Source organism: Pan paniscus, chromosome 16 (genome assembly GCF_029289425.2).
Source record: "Pan paniscus chromosome 16, NHGRI_mPanPan1-v2.0_pri, whole genome shotgun sequence".
In the NCBI taxonomy this organism is placed as follows: domain Eukaryota; kingdom Metazoa; phylum Chordata; class Mammalia; order Primates; family Hominidae; genus Pan; species Pan paniscus.
Genome location: NC_073265.2, coordinates 32,470,130 through 32,488,926, shown reverse-complemented (window position 1 = coordinate 32,488,926; position 18,797 = coordinate 32,470,130). Strand labels below are relative to the sequence as shown.

The 18,797-nt window shown below is 47.3% G+C and overlaps 2 protein-coding genes across 7 annotated transcripts in view; both read left to right on the top strand.

Moving 5' to 3' along the window:
• The window catches only part of TGM5 (transglutaminase 5), a 34,012-nt gene extending 29,490 nt beyond the window's left edge, over nucleotides 1–4,522 (top strand). For both annotated transcript variants that reach the window (XM_003805588.6, XM_003805587.6), the window contains 4 exons: nucleotides 1,598–1,966; nucleotides 2,517–2,677; nucleotides 3,757–3,890; nucleotides 4,099–4,522. In XM_003805588.6, the coding sequence (XP_003805636.1) occupies nucleotides 1,598–1,966; nucleotides 2,517–2,677; nucleotides 3,757–3,890; nucleotides 4,099–4,252 (818 nt within the window). In that variant the 3' untranslated portion in view covers nucleotides 4,253–4,522. The remainder of the gene's footprint in view (nucleotides 1–1,597; nucleotides 1,967–2,516; nucleotides 2,678–3,756; nucleotides 3,891–4,098) is intronic.
• A 2,775-nt stretch (nucleotides 4,523–7,297) lies between these two features.
• Nucleotides 7,298–18,797, top strand: part of EPB42 (erythrocyte membrane protein band 4.2) — a 33,570-nt gene continuing 22,070 nt past the window's right edge. For 2 of the 5 annotated variants that reach the window (XM_055098343.2, XM_055098341.2), the window contains exons 1-3: nucleotides 7,298–11,812; nucleotides 15,935–16,003; nucleotides 16,271–16,362. In XM_055098343.2, coding sequence (XP_054954318.2) covers nucleotides 16,353–16,362 — 10 coding nt within the window. In that variant the 5' untranslated portion in view covers nucleotides 7,298–11,812; nucleotides 15,935–16,003; nucleotides 16,271–16,352. Of the gene's footprint in view, nucleotides 11,813–12,964; nucleotides 13,100–14,733; nucleotides 16,453–18,797 lie in introns of those variants that run through there. The other 3 variants (XM_055098342.2, XM_055098340.2, XM_063596591.1) reach the window with 3 other exon arrangements.

Below are 18,797 nucleotides of genomic sequence, written 5' to 3'. Positions count from 1 at the left end.
CACTGCCGATTTATCACACCAGAGAGTCACAGGGGCTAGGGTGTTTATCCATCAACTCCTGTTGGTCATGAGTTGAGGGCTGTTCCTGGGGGATGTAAATTCTTTAGCACTTCTGGCCTGCCCCATGCATGAGCTGAGTCTGCTCTGGTAGCAGAGAAAACCTCAGACAGAGTTGCAGGGGCTGCAATTTAAAAAGTTGGGCCTGTGGACACTGAAATGGCAAGTGCCAAGGGAATATGGGCAGGGCTTTGACGGCATTTGCTAGAGAGGCCCACGGGGTCCCCTGTGGACTCAGGGGGATTGGAGCCATACCCGAGTGGGCCTGAGTGTCCTGCTTAGGTGCTCCTCAGGCCAGCAGTATTCAGTCTTCTCTCACCCAGCCTGACAGGGTCTGGGGTTGCACAGACCGCAGATGCGCTAAATCAGATTCCCATCTTCCTGGGCCCACTCTTTTTTTTTTTTTTTTGAGACAGAGTCTTGCTCTGTCACCTAGGCTGGAGGGCAACAGCATGATCTCTGCTCACTGCAACCTCTGCTTCCTGGGTTCAAGCAATTCTCCTGTCTCAGCCTCCCAAGTAGCTGGGATTATAGGTGCCTGCCACCATGCCTGGCTAAATTTTTTGTATTTTTAGTAGAAACAGGGTTTCACCATGTTGGTCAGGCTGGTCTCGAACTCCAGACCTCAAGTGATCCACCCTCCTTGGCCTCCCAAAGTGGTGGGATTACAGGTGTGAGCCACTGCCCTCAGCCTGTGGGCCCACTCTTACTGAAGCAAATGTCTTCAGATTCTCTTTTGTCTGGAACTGGCCTTAGAATGAACCCCAGAGCAAGGGGATAAAAGTGGCCTCTGCCTCAGGAAGTTGTGGCAAATGCATTGAAGGGGTAGAGCTGGTCCCTGGGGATAGTAAGTACTCAACAAAGGCAGCTTCTGGAATTATGAGGCGTGGGCAAGTATTCCTGCACATGTGGCCCACAGGGACCCCCAGGATAGAGCAGGGAAGCTGGAGCCACCCTGGGAACTCTGCACGCCTAGACCTCCTCTCATATGTATTTACTTATTTACTGTGCTTCTCCTTTCCCTTAGTTTCCAGGAATTAGTCTATCCCTGACCAATAATCTGGCTCTGGAACAGGACATCACACCATGCCCTGCTGTCTTTAAGAGGTTTATTTCTCTGCATTTGTGGGCCTTCGTCTTTCCCTTGAGGAGATCAGGATAGAGTTGAGCGGTCACAGGCACAGGTTTTAGAGTTGGGCAGGTTTGCTTCCCATCTGGGATCTGCTCCTTACTAGTTGTGTGACTTGGGCAGGTGACATGACTTCCATTAGCCTCCTTTTCTTTATCTGTGTATGGAAGAAGAAGAAGAAGAAGAATGCTAATGGTAATACACCTTGCTTGTGGTTGATACAGGAGGAAGGGTGTGAAGTGGCCAGCAGAGCCTGCCTGGGAAAGCACATGAGGCGTGGAGGGAGTGCTTGTTACTGGGAGTGAAGGCCTGAAGTTGTTGGTGGAGATATTGGGTGGGGGATGGCGCTCAGCCTCGGTCTACCCCGGTCAGCCTGGCTCACAGCTGGTGCTGTGCTCTCCCCTACTTCAGGATCCCTCCAGGAGAGGCAGGTGTTTCTGAAGGCTCTGCAGAAGCTGAAGGCTAGAAGCTTCCATGGCTCCCAAAGAGGAGCAGAGTTGCAACCTTCTGGGCCCACATCACTGAGCCAGGACAGCCCTCGGAGCCTGCATACACCTTCCCTTCGACCCAGTGATGTGGTGCAAGTCTCCCTGAAATTCAAGCTGCTCGACCCGCCCAACATGGGCCAGGATATATGCTTTGTCCTGCTGGCCCTCAACATGTCCTCCCAGTTCAAGGACCTCAAAGTGAACCTGAGTGCCCAGTCTCTGCTGCACGATGGCAGCCCCCTGTCCCCATTCTGGCAGGACACAGCATTCATCACACTCTCTCCTAAAGAAGGTACGCATGTGCACAGTTTGTGTACGCAGAGTTGGTTTTGGCAATGTCAGTGGGGTCAAGCCAGCCAACAGGGTTCTGGGGGCAGACCCCTGAGACACCATCATTTCTACTGTCCCCTCTGGCACGATTCCCCTCCTTCCCTCTTCTCCTTCCCCCTTCCTTCCTTCCTTCCTTCCTTCCTTCCTTCCTTCCCTCCTTCCCTCCCTCCCTCTCTTCCTTCCTTCCTTGTATCTCCTTCTCTCTCCCTCCTTTCTCTTCCTCCTCCTTTCCTACCACAACAAAAGTAGCTGGTTTTGCAGAAAAAGCCTGAGATTTGGAGTCTCTGAGACCTTCGTTGGAGCCTCAGCTCTCCCATTTCCTAGGAGAATGGCCTTGGGCAGCCATTTTGGCTCTTTTCAGCTCATTTCCTCATCTAAAAAGCTGCCACCTGCTTCCCTGGGACTTGGTACTTGTTGACTTTCTCTTCTCTGTGGAAGAGAGACCCAGGTCCAACCCAGGTACGGCTGATTTTCTCAGCTACTCTCACCCCATCCTTGTGTTCTTTCTTTAGCAAAGACCTACCCCTGCAAAATCTCCTATTCCCAGTACAGCCAGTACCTGTCAACAGACAAGCTGATCCGCATCAGTGCCCTGGGTGAAGAGAAAAGCAGTCCTGAGAAAATCCTGGTGAACAAGATCATCACCTTATCTTATCCAAGCATCACGATTAATGTAGGCAGGAGTCCTGCAAATGGCTTGTGGGGCTCTTTGGATCTGGCGGGGAGGGGGTGAAGCCCTGTGAGAGGGCAGCCTGGGCCTGCTTAGGAGAGCATCCCCTCCTTCCTTTGCCTCTTCTGGTGCTCCAGGAGGGAGAAGTTTGTCTGAGAGGTCTTCATCCTCTTGCACCACTCACTAGAGGCCCTATGGATGGGTCCTTGAGCAGGTGCCATGGACAATAGGAGAGACCCCCCTCTTGTGCCCCTCCTGCTGTTGGCCTTCCCCATGGGTCAACATAAGGAAAGTGAGCACAGATGGGAAGGTCTCTGGTCGGGGGAGAGCCCTGTCTGAAAGTCAGTTCAGACTTGATTTGCCATTTTTTGGCTGTGTATCCTTGGACAGGGCCTTGGGCCTGTTTCTTGAACTGTTAGAGAGGGGATTAGGCTAGATGGCCTCTGAGGACCCCGCCTGCTCTGACATTCTGCGGTCTTCCAAGTGGGAAGATTTTAAGGGCTCCCTTCCTTCCCGTGCTGTCTCCCCAAAGTCAACCAGCCTCCTAGACCCTGTTAAGTAAGCCCATGGAGCCCCTTCCAGTGGGGAAACATGAAGGTTTGGCTAGAACTTGGGCTTTTGTGGCATCTTAGCAAAGAAGCAATATGTTTTTAGAGAAGTGACAAGAGAAAGGGAAAGGACCTTGAGTCTCAAGGGATGGCAAATTTTGGGAAGGCAAATACATGGGAAACTCATGGTAGATAAAACTTAGAAAGTTTGTTGTGTAGATTCCTCTGGTGCCCTCTCCAGGCTCATAAAGGTCTGAAGGCATCTCTGGTGATCAGCCTTTGTCCTTCCTGGTAGAGAGGGGAGGGGGGACACCTTTGTAAATTTATGTCCTGCTTTTAGGCAAATAAAGGGAAACTAGAGAGCTTTTCTTATATCTGCTTCTTCTTAATTGTCTTCGGCTCAAAGAATTCTTATGCCAAAGTGGCATATTTGGAGGTGGCATATCCTGCCACCTTACAGAACGGTGCCCTTCGTAAATATCTGGTGAGTTGGGGAATGAGAACTAATTCTCCTTCCCCTCCTGGTCTGTTTAGGTTCTAGGAGCAGCCGTTGTGAACCAGCCACTCTCCATACAGGTGATATTTTCAAACCCCCTCTCGGAGCAGGTTGAGGACTGTGTGCTGACTGTGGAAGGAAGTGGCCTCTTCAAGAAACAACAGAAAGTCTTGTAAGTGCTGCAAGTGCTCAGCCTTCTCCTGTTTTTCCCCCCTGAGATTAGCACTATCCTTCCTGGACATGGGTTCCTGAGCAGACTCCACAACACCGGGGAAGGGAAAGTGGAAGCACTCCCTCCCACTCAGGAAGCTGGGTGGAAAAGGGCTCCAGGGTCATTATCATGCTTTTGGTTTTCTGACATGCTCCATTCTCTGTTGCAGCCTTGGAGTCCTCAAACCCCAACACCGAGCGAGCATCATTCTGGAGACCGTCCCCTTCAAGAGTGGACAAAGGCAGATCCAAGCTAATATGAGAAGCAACAAGTTTAAGGACATTAAGGGTTACAGGAATGTTTATGTAGACTTTGCATTATAAATTCTGGAACAACGCGCCAGATGTGTGAATTTCAAGCTTCAGGAAAAGGAGCAAGTTCATATGCAAGCTGCGCCATTCCCCATCACAACAGAGGCTTCACAGGGCTCCAGCAAGAGCCGCAGAGGGGATGACGTGTTCATTTTCTGTCTCCCCTGACTCCACTAGAAATTTAAGCTCCATGAGGGCAAAGACTTTGCTTTGTTTACTACCCCTATACTCAGAACCATTTCTGGCATATGCTAGGCACTCAATAAATATTTTTTGAATGAATGAATAGGAGACTCCAGCATCCAGAGAACAGGTAGGAAATGTCTATGGATGGATATTTCCCTGGACCATTTGCACAGCTCCCCTGGACTCTTTTCAGGGCCCAGGGATTCCACTGTGTCCCATCCAGAGATTCCAGGATTCCACAGTCTTCTATCCAGAAGTGTGATTTGGCACAGAGGTCAGAGGATACTGGTAGGACTTGGCCATGACTTAACTGCCCCCCGCCCCAGATATCCAGGAAAGAAAAAGACAGGCTGAACAGCTCACTGTTGTTTTGTTGTTGCAAAAGCTAATTCCCTAGTATGAATAAACTTCAGACCTTGCTCTCCTTTGCCTCATGTAGTCATCACTTTCCTATCTGTTCCTTGGATGCTGCAGTCTCCATTCATTCAAAAAAGTATTTATTGAGTGCCTAGCATATGCCAGAAGTGGTTCTGAGTGTAGGGGTACAAAGTAAACAAAGCAAAGTCCCTGCCCTCATGGAGCTTACATTTCTAGTGGAGGCAGGGGAGATAGACAATGAACACGTCCACAAATAAGTGAGATACTCACAGGTGGTGTATCAGCCATGATCCAGCTAGAAAAAACAAAAACTCACAGGTGTTTCTACTTACTACCTACCATCTTTGTGTCTTGGGGGGGAAAAAAAAGTCTGGGAGACCTTTCACCCTTGGCCCTCCTTTGAATCCTTTCCCATATCACATCTAAGAGGTCCCTCAGTCCTAACAGTACCAGCCTATTCACTCAAAACTCACTGACGCACTGTGGTCCTGGATGGCCTTGGGTTGGCTGGGGAGATAAAGCTGGCTGAATAACACAATGAGGTAGACTTTGAGTGGGAAATGGAATACTCTCAGAGTTTTCTATTAGTTGCAGCCTGTGTTTATGGTCATGCAAACTCCACGCTTTCTGGGTCCTACTGAACACAAAAAAATTCTGATCATTATCTCCTCTTGTGGCACTGCACAAAGTTCTGCACAAAGAAAGGCATGATGCACTTGCTCTCTCAGTACTGACTACATGACTGAGACAGCTGTCCTATCAAATACACACACAGTAAATAAAGAAGATGAAGCCTTCCAGTATGTATAAACCAAAGGTATGTGTAGTTAATCAGTGGGATAGAAGGGCATGTGGTAAGAATTAGGGAAAGTAGGGAAATAGTCCTGTGAGACAGTGGGCTGAGAACCAGGAGCTACTGGCAGGGAGCTGGAAGTAACTTAAAATTATTTCATCTTATAATTATTACCTGACAATCATGAGAAATAGTTTAAGGAAAACACCAGAGAGAGAAACATCTTATAGACACAATGACCTCTGAAGCACATGGAAGATTTCAGGAACTGCACCCTAGGACTCTTTAATGAGTCCTGATTTTAACACCACATTCATTAATTCTTTCATTCAACAAAAATTTACTGAGTTTCTACTAGGGGCCAGGCCCTGAGCCAGGTAGGCCCTAAGGACACAAGAAGGACCAGGGCCTGCACTCAAGGAGCTCAAGTCTAAGGATGTGGAGAATGAAAAATAAACAGGAGGTTATAACACAGAGCGGTGAGATCCACCATTGGGGTAAACCCAGGGTGTTGTGGGAGCACAAGGAGGGCCAACTAGTCCAGCCTTGGGATATTGGTTCAAGGAAGGCTTCCTGGAGGAAGTGGTATTTAAGTGGAGCCCTAAAAGCTAGTGGTTGGTCAAAGACTAGGAATCGGAAGGAGAGGGAGTGGAATAAAGCAGCCAGGAACTGCAAGTCATTCAGATGGCCAGAGGTCAGAATGGGAGGGAGCAAGAAGCAGGAAAGAAATGAGGCAAGAGCCAGGGGGTGAAGAGCTTCAGGCCGCAGTCTAAGGAATTTGGGTCACAATCATCTTCAGGCATCTGCCTCCTCTAAGTCTTGGATCACAATCACTTCCTGCAGTGTCAGTGCTCAGGGCCAATTCCACTTTGCAGAGCTGAGCAGACTTCATGTGACTTAAGAAGCACTTAAAGGACAAATAGTTCTCCACCCTTGTCTGCCATAGGAGCTTGCAATTCCCATCAGAGTCACTTCTTTGAGCGCAAAGGCCTTCCTTAAATGCAAAGGTTGTCTTTCATCCGTTTGTTTAACATTTTTTGAGTTCCTAATGTGCTGAGTGTTCTAGGTGTAGGGAATAGACCAATAAACAGGGCAAATAAGGTTCTCCCCAACCCATTCCCAATGGACAACCTCACAACCCCTCATCCCCCAACCCCAGTGGAACTCAGTATAATTTTCTTCTGACAACGCTCAGCTCAGCTCTAGGCAAAAAGGGTTTTTGAAGAAATTTCTTTTTCCTTATTGTGTGTAGCCTTGGTCGATCTGCCAGTGAAGAAGCCCTGCCCGCCCATGGCCAAGAGGTGGGCATGTGACTTATGCTGGGACAATCAGACACTTCTCCCAGGACTTTGACTGCAGAGTGAAGTGGGTTAGAGAAGGGAGAAACTTGGAGTCCATCCATCTTGGCAGCAGAGACCCAGAGACAGACCAGCCTCTGTTCCTGCTGCCTAGTCACTCGAGCTACCCTGGAGTCCATCCTTCTCCTAGTCCTGGCTCTCCTTTTCCCCATCAATCTACGAGCTCCTTCATACTCTTGTTTTTTTAAGTTGACCAACACTAGTTTTGGCTTTGCTTGCATTCAAAGGACAATCATGAGACAAAAGGACTTTATCTAGTTCAGAGAAATTGAGTAATTTGTTGAAGACCACACAGCAAAGTCTGTCTGATTCCAAATTCCCCCCATGCCACACTGCCCAGTACTCCCATAGGTCTGCCCTTGGGTCCTAAAGGTGTCTTTGTTAGTGTCATAAGTTAGCCTGAAGTTCAAGGAAGTGTCAGAAGCTCTCATTCACCCCAACCTGGTGAATAACTGGAGAGGTGGGAGCTGGCTGTGTGGAAAGGGCAGGCAGCAACAAGAGCTACACTTTGTTTCCCAGAGCTCGCTCCTCCTTTAGTCCCTGGCCCTCCAAGGCCCACTGTTCAGTTTTTCTTCCTCACCACTTGCCCACTGACCAGCAGCCAACCAACCAATGAGCAGCTGGTACCACTTCTCTACCTGTCCCTGAGACCTGACTTCCCAGTATCCAGGAGCCACTTGGTGCCAGTTTTGGGGCTGCTGCTTTTTCAGGAGTACAGACAAAAAGAATTTGATTGCAGAGTGCTGATCTCAGATATACCCAGCTTTCCTCCAACCCCAGAGGATAGGCTTGGCTTCAGACTCCATGAGAGCCTGGAGCTTCCTGAGGGGAGGCAGGCCACGTGCCTGGTATAGCAAGTGTTAGCAGAAGGTCTGAGCTGGGATGCTGAATGAATTTGTGGGAATGTGAGAAAGAACTCTGTGAACATAGATAATGTTAGGCTCTGGATAATGCTAATATCCTCCAGAGAATGTTCTTTCTGGTAGGAAGTTAGGATAGTGGGAGAGTGCCATAATGGAGATTTATTTAAAACCAGGCTTCAGCTTTTTTTTTTTTTTTTTTTTTTTTTTTTTTTGAAGCAGAGTTTCGCTCTTGCTGCCCAGGCTGGAATGCAATGGCACGATCTCCAGCTCACTGCAACCTCTGCCTCCCGGGTTCAAGCCATTCTCCTGCCTCAGCCTCCCAAGTAGCTGGGATTACAGGCATGTGCCACCACACCCGGCTAATTTTGTTTTTTTTGTTGTTGTTGTTTTTTGTTTGTTTGTTTGTTTTCCATAGAGACAGGGTTTCCCCATGTTGGTCAGGTTTCCCAACCTCAGGTGATCTACCCACCTCAGCCTCCCAAAGTACTGGGATTACAGGTGTGAGCCACCGCACCCAGCCAACTTCAGCCTTTTATAAGGATTAGTCTATTTCCTACTTAACTCAACTCCTGGGGCATAGCCCTTCTGCAGTCCCAACAGAAAGCCTGGGGTGTTTATTGGGGCCCCTCATCCTTAATGATCCTCAAACTCAAACCCTGCTAGACTGCCAGATTCTCAGGCTCTTATCTGCCAACTATGAATGGGCAAATGCCCCAGATAGAAGAGTGGCAGCCAGTTTCAAGTTCACTCTCTGCTCTTCTCCCCCAAGATCTTGATCCCTCAAGTCCTCACTGCCTTGATGCCTTCAAAGAGATATTTAAAATATTTCATTCAACTTTTCTAATTGTTCCCAACAGAGAGGATGGTAACAAGCTAGTCTGCTGTATTTAGACACAGAAATTCTTGAAAGATTTTAAAAGAAGGTTGAATAGAGAGACCTTCTCAGTGGTGGCTAGGATTAAGGCTAATGTGAAATCACATATGTGGGGTATGAGTTGGAAGACCTCAGTTTGAGTCTAGGCTTTACCATAAGCTGTGAGATATTGGGAAACCTTCCCTTCTGGAGCTTAGAGGTAAGTTTCTCGTATGTGGAACACATGTGGATAGGTAGGCTATAGTATGCACTTTTAGCCTCCTCCTTGGCTCTGTTTGGGTTCCATCTTTATTCTTTCATCATTTGCATCATTTTAATGTGCTCTTCTGCAATACCATATTTCACTGTTAGTCTTAAATTCTTTCTGGAATGAGGCAGTATATTAATTGATCTTACATTCGCTAAAATAAATGTTAACTCTCTGAACGTATTTTCTCATCAGTAAAATTGGAATCATGATCCCTTAATGCAGTTTACAAGATTGAGGTTCAGATCATACAAGATAATGTACGCGAAAGTGCTTTGTAAAGCAATGTGCCAGCAAAATTAACTTATTTGCACCTGGGAGTCATGTTGAGTATCTTTTCCTCTCTGCCCTCCACCCTGATATCCTGTCCATTAGCACGTCATATCCATTTAACCTCCTACATCTCCGTCAAATCTGTCCACGTCTTTTTTTTTTTTTTTTTTTTGAGATGGAGTCTTGCTCTGTGGCCCAGGCTGGAGTGCAGTGGCATGATCTTGGCTCACTGCAACCTCCACCTTCTAGGTTCAAACGATTCTCCTGCCTCGGTATCCCGAGTAGCTGCGATTACAGGCGCCCGCCACCACGCCCAGCTAATTTTTGTATTTTTAGTAGAGACGGGGTTTCGCCATGTTGGCCAGGCTGGTCTCAAACTCCTGACCTCAGGTGATCCGCCTGTCTTGGCCTCCCAAAGTGCTGGGATTACAGGCGTGAGCCACCATGACCGGCCTATGTCTATCTTTACTAACACCCCCCGGAGTAGACCACCATCATCTTTCACGTGGGCCATTACCCTAGTCTCTTATTGGTCATCTCTCTTCCCTTTTTGCCCCCTCTAAATCATTTCCCCCATATTAGCCAGTATTTTTAAAATGCAAATCTGATTGTGTTACTCCCTTGCTTCAAATATCATTTCAATGGCTTCTCACTGCTCTGAGAATAAAATCCAAAATTCGCAGCTCAACTCTGCAAGATTTAGCCCTTGCCTTACCTCTCCCCATCTCTCTCTGTGATGCAGACCCACTGACCTGCTTTCAGATGCCTCCTGCCTTAGCACCTGTGCACGTGCTGTTTTCTCTCCTCTCACGCCAACCCTTGTCCTGTTGAGAGGTGACAGCTTGCTGGCAGCCCTGGCAGCCCTCGCTCGCTCTCGGTGCCTCCTAGTTCTCGGCGCCCATTCTGGCCGCGCTTGAGGAGCCCTTCAGCCCGCCGCTGCACTGTGGGAGCCTTTCTCTGGGCTGGTCCAGGCCGGAGCCGGCTCCCTCAGCTTGCGGGGAGGTGTGGAGGGAGAGGCACTGGCGGGAACCGGGGCTGCGCGCGGCGCTTGCGGGCCAGCTAGAGTTCCTGGTGGGCGTGGCTTTGGCGGGCCCGTACTCGGAGCGGCTGGCCAGCCCTGCCGGCCCGGGCAGTGAGGGGCTTAGCACCCGGGCCAGCAGCTGCGGAGGGTGCGCCGGGTCCCTCAGCACTGCCGGCCTACCGGTGCTGCTCTCGATTTTTCCCGGGCCTTAGCTGCCTCCCCGCGGGGCAGGGCTCGGGACCTGCAGCCCGCCATGCCTGAGCCTCCCCAAGGAGCGCCGCCCTCTGCTCCACGGCGCCCGGTCCCATCGACCGTCAAAGGGCTGAGGAAAGCGGGCGCACAGCGCGGGACAGGCAGGCAGCTCCACCTGCGGCCCCAGTGCGGGATCCACTGGGTGAAGCCAGCTGCGCTCCTGAGTCTGGTGGGGACTTGGAGAACCTTTATGTCTAGCTCAGGGTTTGTAAATACACCAATCAACACTCTGTAACTAGCTAATCTAGTGGGTACCTGGAGAACTTTTGTGTCCAGCTCAGGGATTGTAAACGCACCAATCAGCACCCTGTCAAAACGGACCAATCAGCTCTCTGTAAAACAGACCAATCGGCTCTCTGTAAAATGGACAAATCAGCAGGATGTGGGTGGGGCCAGATAAGAGAATAAAAGCAGGCTGCCCTAGCCAGCAGTGGCAACCCCTTCGGGTTTGCTTCTATGTTGTGGAAGCTTTGTGCTTTAGCTGTTTGCAGTAACTCTTGCTTCTGCTCACTGTTTGGGTCCACACTGCCTTTATGAGCTGTAACACTCACAGCGAAGGTGTACAGCTTCACTGCTGAAGCCCCCGAAACCACGAACCCACCAGGAAGAACGAATAACTCCAGACGCGCCCCCTTAAGAGCTGTAACACTCACCGCGAAGGTCTGCAGCTTCACTCCTGAGCCAGCGAGACCACGAACCCACTAGAAGGAAGAAACTCCGAACACATCAGAACATTAGAAGGAAGAAACTCCGAACACATCAGAACATGAGAAGGAACAAACTCCGGACACGCGGCCTTTAAGAACTGTAACACTCACTGCGAGGGTCGGCGGCTTCATTCTTGAAGTCAGTGAGACCAAGTACCCACCAATTCCGGACACACTATTACCTAGCTAACTCCTATTTATCCTCCCAGTTTCTCAGCTTAAATATCACCTTCTGAGAGAAGCCTACCCTGACCGTCCACACCTGGGTCCAAGAGCACTCAAACTTCTTTTTTACAGCATTTGGCACACTTGACAGAGAAATAGCTAATGGTGTACGCACTTAGTATTGTTTGTCTCCCCCTGCTGGAATAGAAGCTCCTTGGTGGCAGAGACGCGTCTATCTGCTTTACTGCTGTACCACCAGTATCTAACACGGTTCCTAACAGTTCCTAACGGTACCTCAGCAAGTGCCCCGACTGAAATACTGCCAGAGACTGGATCTCTGTGAAGCTCTCATGGGAACTGTACCAGGAAAGAGAAGATTCTCTTTGCTAAAACCAGAAGGAGAACACATTCCCCAAAGGGAGACCAGCCCACAACCTCCCCCATTGCTCTCCCAGGTAAGGGGCTCTCTGTGGTGAAAATAGTTCTTTCAGCCAGACTTTTCTTTCCCCTAAAAGTTTTTGTTACTTTAAAAATATTAACACATAAATACAAGTTCATGGCACAAAGATACAAAGGGTATGTAGAAAAAAGCCTTGTGCCTAGGCACTGAGTGTCTCTATCCGGAAGCAATAATTTTCTAGAAATAGTCTATATAAACACAAGCAAATTCATATATATTCTCCCCACGCACACATACCCTTTACACAAAGATAGTATACTATTCACATTGTTCTCTACCTTGCTTATTCCACGTAACAATACAGCTTGGACTGGGCGCGGTGGCTCATGCCTGTAATCCCAACACTTTGGGAGGCCAAGGCTGGGGGATCACTTGAGCACCGGAGTTCAAGACCAGCCTGGGAAACATAGTGGGACCCTATCTCTACAAAAAATAAAAATTAGCCAGATGTAGTGGCACATGCCTGTAGTCCCAGCTACTCTGGAGGCTGAAGTGGGAGGATCACTTGAGCCCAGGGGTTGAGGCTGCAGTGAGCCATGATTGCACCACTGCACTCCAGCCTGGGTGACAGAGCAAGACCCTGTCTCAAAACAAATAAACAAACAAATCGAGCTTGGAGATTGTTCCACATCCTTTTATATAGAGCTACTTCATTCTTTTTCACCTTTATGTATTTTATTGAATGCATGTTCCATAATTTATCTACCTAATACCTTATGCATGGATGTTTAGGTAGTTTCTAGTATTTGGCTATTATAAATATCAATGCCTTGAATATACTTGTATAAATTTCATTTTACACCTGTTTGATCATTTGTATGATAAATACCTAGAAGTAGAATGGCTGAATCAAAAGTATAGACTTTTTTTTTTTTTAAGTGAGAGCAAGTTTATTAAGAAAGTAAAGGAATAAAGAATGGCTAATCCATAGGCAGAGCAGCAAAAAGTATAGACATTTAAAGTTTTGGTAGAAACTACTTAATTTCCCTTTGTTCTGGACTGAATTGTGTCCTCCCCAAAAATTCATATGCTGAAGCCCTAACCCCCAATGTGACTGTATTTGGAGATGGGACCTATAAGAAGGTAATAAAGGTGAAGTGGGGTCATAAGAATGGGCTTCAATCCAGTAGGAATGATGTCCTTATAGGAAGACGAAAAGGAAAATACACCAGAGATCTTTCTCTTTCCGCGTGGACACAGGGAAGAGGGCATGTGAGGAAGAGAGCCTTCACCAGACACCAAGCCTAAAGGCCCTGATCTTGAACTTCCATCCTACAGAAGGGTGAGAACATAAATATCTGTTGTTTAAGCCACCCAGTCTGACTAACACTCTCCGTAGAGGCTGCACAAATTTGGAGAGGCTGCACCAGTTATTTATTTATTTCTATTTTTTTGAGACAAAGTCTTGCTCTGTTGTCAAGGCTGGAATGCAGTGGCATGATCTTGGCTAACTGCAACCTCCACCCACCAGGTTCAAGCGATTCTCATGTCTCAGTCTCCCGAGTAGCTGAGATTACAGGCGCCCACCACCATGTCTGGCTAATTATTGTATTTTTAGTAGAGATTGGTTTTCACCATCTTGGCCTGGCTGGTTTCGAACTCCTGACCTCAAGTGATTCACCTGCCTCCCAAAGTGCTGGGATTACAGGCATGAGCCACCGCGCCCAGCCGAGGCTGCACCAATTTAAATTTGCACTCCCACTAGTATTATAAGAGAGCAACTATTTTCCTAAAACATCACCAACTCAAAATGTTGTCAAACTCTTTTATCTTTGCCAATCTAATAGGTGAAGAAAGAATGGTATCTCAGGCTGTTTTTATTTTGCATTTTTATTAAATGAGGCTGAACATCTTTCCATGGAATTGATAGACATTTTTATTTCTTTTTCTGTGAATTGTCTATCATATCCTTTACTCATTTTTCTAATAGTTTGTTATTCTTTTCTTATTGATTTATAGGCATCTTTTATATTAAGGAGATTAATCCTTCGTGATATGAGTTTCAAATATTTTCCCCAACTTGTTGCATATCTTGTTTTGTTTTGTTTTTGAGACGGATTCTCACTCTGTGGCCCAGGCTGGAGCGCAGTGGCCCAGTCTCAGCTCACCGCAACCTCCAACCTCCTGGGTTCAAGCTATTCTCCTGCCTCAGCCTCCCAAGTAGCTGGGATTACAGGCACATGCCACCACGCTCAGCTAATTTTTTGTATTTTTAGTAGACATGGGGTTTCACCAAGTTGGCCAGGCTGGTCTCAAACTCCTGACCTCGTGATCCACCCGCCTCGGCCTCCCAAAGTGCTGGGATTACAGGTGTAAGCCACCGTGCCCCACCTGCATATCCTTTAACATTGTGAATATTTCCATTTAAAAATTTTTAAGGAATCAAATTTCTCAGTATTTTCTTTTTGTCTTCTGAGTTTTGCATAATATTTTTAAAGGTTTTCCCAAGTTAACTTAAGAAGAAGTGTCTCATTTTTTCTTCTATTACTTTAAGGATTTAATAAGAGTTTTGATCCATCTGAAATTTATTTTGATGTGTGGCATAAGATAGGAAGCCAACTGTATTTTGACAAGCTAGTTGTCCCAAAATCATTTACTGATAAATCCTTCATTTCCCCATGGATTTGAAGTGCCACATTTAGCATACATTTAATACATGTATTTTGATCTATGGACTTTTCAATTACAGTAATATCATGTTATGTGTTCATATCTAGGAAGGCTGGTCACACTTTATTATTATCTTAGAAATTTCCTTTTGAACCTTAGAATCAGTTTACCTAGTTTCAAAAAACAATCTTGGTGTTTTTATTGGGAATGAATTAAACTGAAGATCAACTTGGGAAGAAATGACCGCTTTATAAAGTTGAGTTGTCCTACCCAGGATGGTGATCTTCCTTTTTATCTGATCAAGTCTTATTTGGTGTCCCTCCATACCGTTTCCAAGTGTTTTACTGACAGCACTTCACATTTCTTAAGTTTATTTCTAGAAATTTCACCTTTTGTTGTTGTTGCTATTATAGGTTGGGTCTTTAATTACAGTTTCTGACTTGTTATTGATTGCAGGTATGAAAACTATTGGCTTCTATAATTTTGGTATTAGCCAGCTCACTAAATTACCTTTTATAATCATTGTTAGTAGATTCAAGTTTTCCAGGTAAAAAATGACATCTTCAAATAATGAAAAATTAACTTCTTCATTCCTTATGAAGGATTTTTTTTTTTTTTCTGAGATGGAGTCTTGCTCCATGCTGGCTGTGCAGTGACATGATCTTGGCTCACTGCAACCTCAGCCTCCCAGGTTCAAGCAATTCTTCTGCCTTAGCCTCCCGAGTAGCTGGGAGTACAGGCGCCTGCCACCACGCCCAGCTAATTTTTGTATTTTTAGTAGAGAGAGTGTTTCACCATATTGGCCAGGCTGGTCTCGAACTCCTGACCTCAGGTGATCTGCCTGACTTGGCTTCCCAAAGTGCTGGGATTACAGGCATGAGCCACTGCGCTAGTGAAAGGCAGAAGTTTCATTTTTTTTTTTTTTTTTTTACATAATAAGATCCTTCAAATGAGTTCAAAAGTTCAAAGTTTTAAAAGTATAAAAGAGTAAACAGCAGAAAGATAACCTTTCTACCCCACTGCCCAGATCCCCTCCCCACAGGCAACCAATATTTTTGGCAGTGTGTTTTATATCATTCTATAGACGTCTCATGTATATGCAGCAAGTACAGCTGCCCTGAGAGTGCTTCTGGTAACACAGTTTCACAAGCCCAGGTAAGGCCAAATATGAGATCCTTCTCTTGTCTCTTCAGGAACTAAAGAAAGAAAAATTGAAAAGACATAGGGCCTGAGTCCCAAGATAGTTCCCAACCTTCTCTGGTAGAGGGTCCCAGACCAGGTAGGCTTGGAAGAGTTGGGGCCCCAGCTTCTACTTTTAATACATTTATTTTTCACCAACAAATTCTACTTCCTTATCTTTTTCACACAGATAAATTGCAGATGCATGTGTTCTCTCTATTATCAAAACAGCCCATGAACATCTTGCAACTTGCAGCCCCTGTCACGTTTAGGGCGTGAGATTTGGAGTTGGATATGGGACTCCTGTTTGTGGCCTCCTCTCTTCCAGAGTCTTCCAGTGCCCTCCAGATAACATCTCTGAGAGTCTCTTGAGACCACTGAAGCAAGAGGCTTCAAGGTTTGTTCTAGGCTTCTCTAGTTGGCAGGTCTTCCCTATCCCACCCCCTCCCCCAGGGCTGCCAGGCGTATTCCTGCCTGGGGCTCCTGGCACAAGAGATAAAATGAACGGGTTACTCCCAGTAACTGGTCCAGGAGATACCAGCAGGGAGGGAGTAGGAGAGAAGAAACATGTCAGGGTGCTCACAGGAGTAGTGGGGGGAGGTTTTGATATTTCCAGACTCTTAAGCCAACAAAAGTGCCTTCATATTTTCTGTCTGGAAGACAGAAAGCCCAGAAGGAGCCCAGAAGCAACAGTTCGAGACAGGCGCTTTCTGCGGCCAAGTGGATAAGAGGAGCGGCCTGCAACCATGGGACAGGGTGAGCCAAGCCAGCGCTCGACAGGGTTTGCTGGACTGTATGCAGCCCCCGCAGCATCACCTGTTTTCGTTAAAGGAAGTGGGATGGATGGTAGGCGGGGAGATGGTGGGGGAGGGGGTACTGGTGATAATGAGGTGGCTGTGGAGGGGGTGTGGTAGGTGGGTGCTGGTAGAGGTGATAGTGAGCTGGCTGTGGAGCGTGGTGTGATGATGGGTGCTGGTGGAGGCGGAGGTGATGGTGATGTTGCTGTGGGGTGGTTATGGGGTAGCATGTTGGGGTAAACTGGTCATGATAGTTGTATGATGGTGAGATGGTGATGGTGGTTAACATGGATTTATATTCTTATCCCAAGGTCATCATAGCATAAGTGTTCACAGCTTACTGATACAAATGAGAGACACCCTGGGTAGCATGAAGGTGTCACAGCTTCTACACCAAATGGGAGAGAAGGAGAGGAGGGAGTCAGGGAATCCACCTAAAAGGGGCAGAGGCAGACACAAAGCAAGAAACCAACAGAGGTGGTCAGAGTCGCAGCACTCTTGGCAGGAATTATTATATCCTGGCCTGGGAATTGCCTGGCTGTTTTGTGTCCTGGGAGAAGCAAGCGGGTAGGCAGAGGGAAATGGTGCAGAGGTGTGGGGACAGTGGGGTGCAGCTGTGGTTCTGTTGCTATAGAAACTGCCTCACTCCCCTGCCCTGGTTGGACAGTCTGGTGTGCGGAGGGCAACTGACGCTGAGACCAACAGCTGAGAAGGAAAAAAAAAAGAATTCTGGGTGAATTAAATCAATAATCTCAGCTACATCTTGTGAAAATAGGGCAGACACCAATAAATTGTCCTTTTTTTTTTTTATTTTTTTAACGGAGTCTCTCTCTGTCACCAGGCTGGAGTGCAGTGGCGCAATCTCGGCTCACTGCAACCTCCGCCTCCTGGGTTCAAGTGACTCTCCTGCCTCAGCTTTCTGAGTAGCTGGGACTACAGGCGCCCACCACCATGCCCGGCTAATTTTTTGTATTTTTAGTAGAGACGGAGTTTCACCTTGTTGGCCAGGATGGTCTCGATCTCTTGACCTCGTGATCCATCCGCCTCGGCCTCCCAAAGTTCTGGGATTACAGGCGTGAGCCACTGCGCCTGGCCAAATCGTTCTTTTTATTCTGTAGAGACCAGACAAATTAAAATCTACTCAATCAGAGAAACACAAAGATATCAGGAGATTGTTTAGTCTAGTCCCAAACCAGAGGATGCCCCTGGGCACTAAATTCTTTCCAGGCAGTGGGTGGCAGAGAGCCCAGTAGCCACCAGATGAGAATCACTGAGTATGAACTCATGACATGCTGCAGTGGCTGGAGCTGGCTTGTGCTGACTTGCAAGAGCCAGTTGCTAAATTTTGAGGAACCTTGTGAACCAGTTCTTAAACACAGGCATTATTAAAAATTAAATTGTATAAACTTACAAGTAAAAAATTTATATTAAAAAGAAAGATAATAAGTACTCTAAACTCATCACTTCCTACGTATTTTACTCCTTTTTACCTTTATGTTCTTGAGGGCGTTTATGTCTCCTGTATCTCTGTGCTGGAAAAACCACATGATGATGTGCCAGTCCGCGCCTCTTCACAGCTCTGCGCTTGCTGACATCACCTCAGTAGCTTCAGACTGGCCACAGGGGGAGTAGTTTACACAACAGAACTTGGCAAATGCTGTAACTCAGTACGCCCTTTCCCCTCACCTCCTCCTCCCCCCAGCCAGTCGTTAAACACATAACTGCTTGAGGGGCACATCTGAGGCAGCTCTGGGGTATTGTGAAAGGCAGAGAGGGAGGAGGGTGGGGTATTGTGCACCTCTGAAGAGCATTCCACATGATCTCCGGGTTAACACAACTTCTCATGGGCTGTGGTACAAATAGGAGATGCTGGGAAAACACGAAGGTATCATTGCCTCAAGACCCAATGGGAGATAAGGGGAGGCAGGAGTCAATGAATCCACCAAAAAGGGGCAGAGGCAGAGATAAACCAAGAAACCAGGCAGACCTAAAGAATGCAGAAACCTCAGGGGCCCTGCGAGGGTCTGGCAGCACAGGTGGGGGCCTGAGGCCCCTGTGATGCAGCTGAGAAAATCTCCTTTAAGGCCGTCTCAATGTTCTCATCCATTCATTGACGGAGCAAACACTGATTGGCTATCTATTGAGTTCTGCTGGGGCAGAGGATGCAGATATGAGAAAGCACTGTATCTTGGGGAGCTCACAGTGAAAAGGGGAGCAGAGGACTAGGCAGGTGATGGGTATCAAATGGGATAAGTGCTGAAGAAAGTGGAGCAGAGTACTGTGGGAGTCCAGAGGACTGACCTCTGCCAGGAGGAGTCAGTGAAGGCTACAGAGGTGGGTGCCTTTGGATCTTGGAAGATGAGTAGACATCTGCCAGGTAGAGAAGAGATGGTG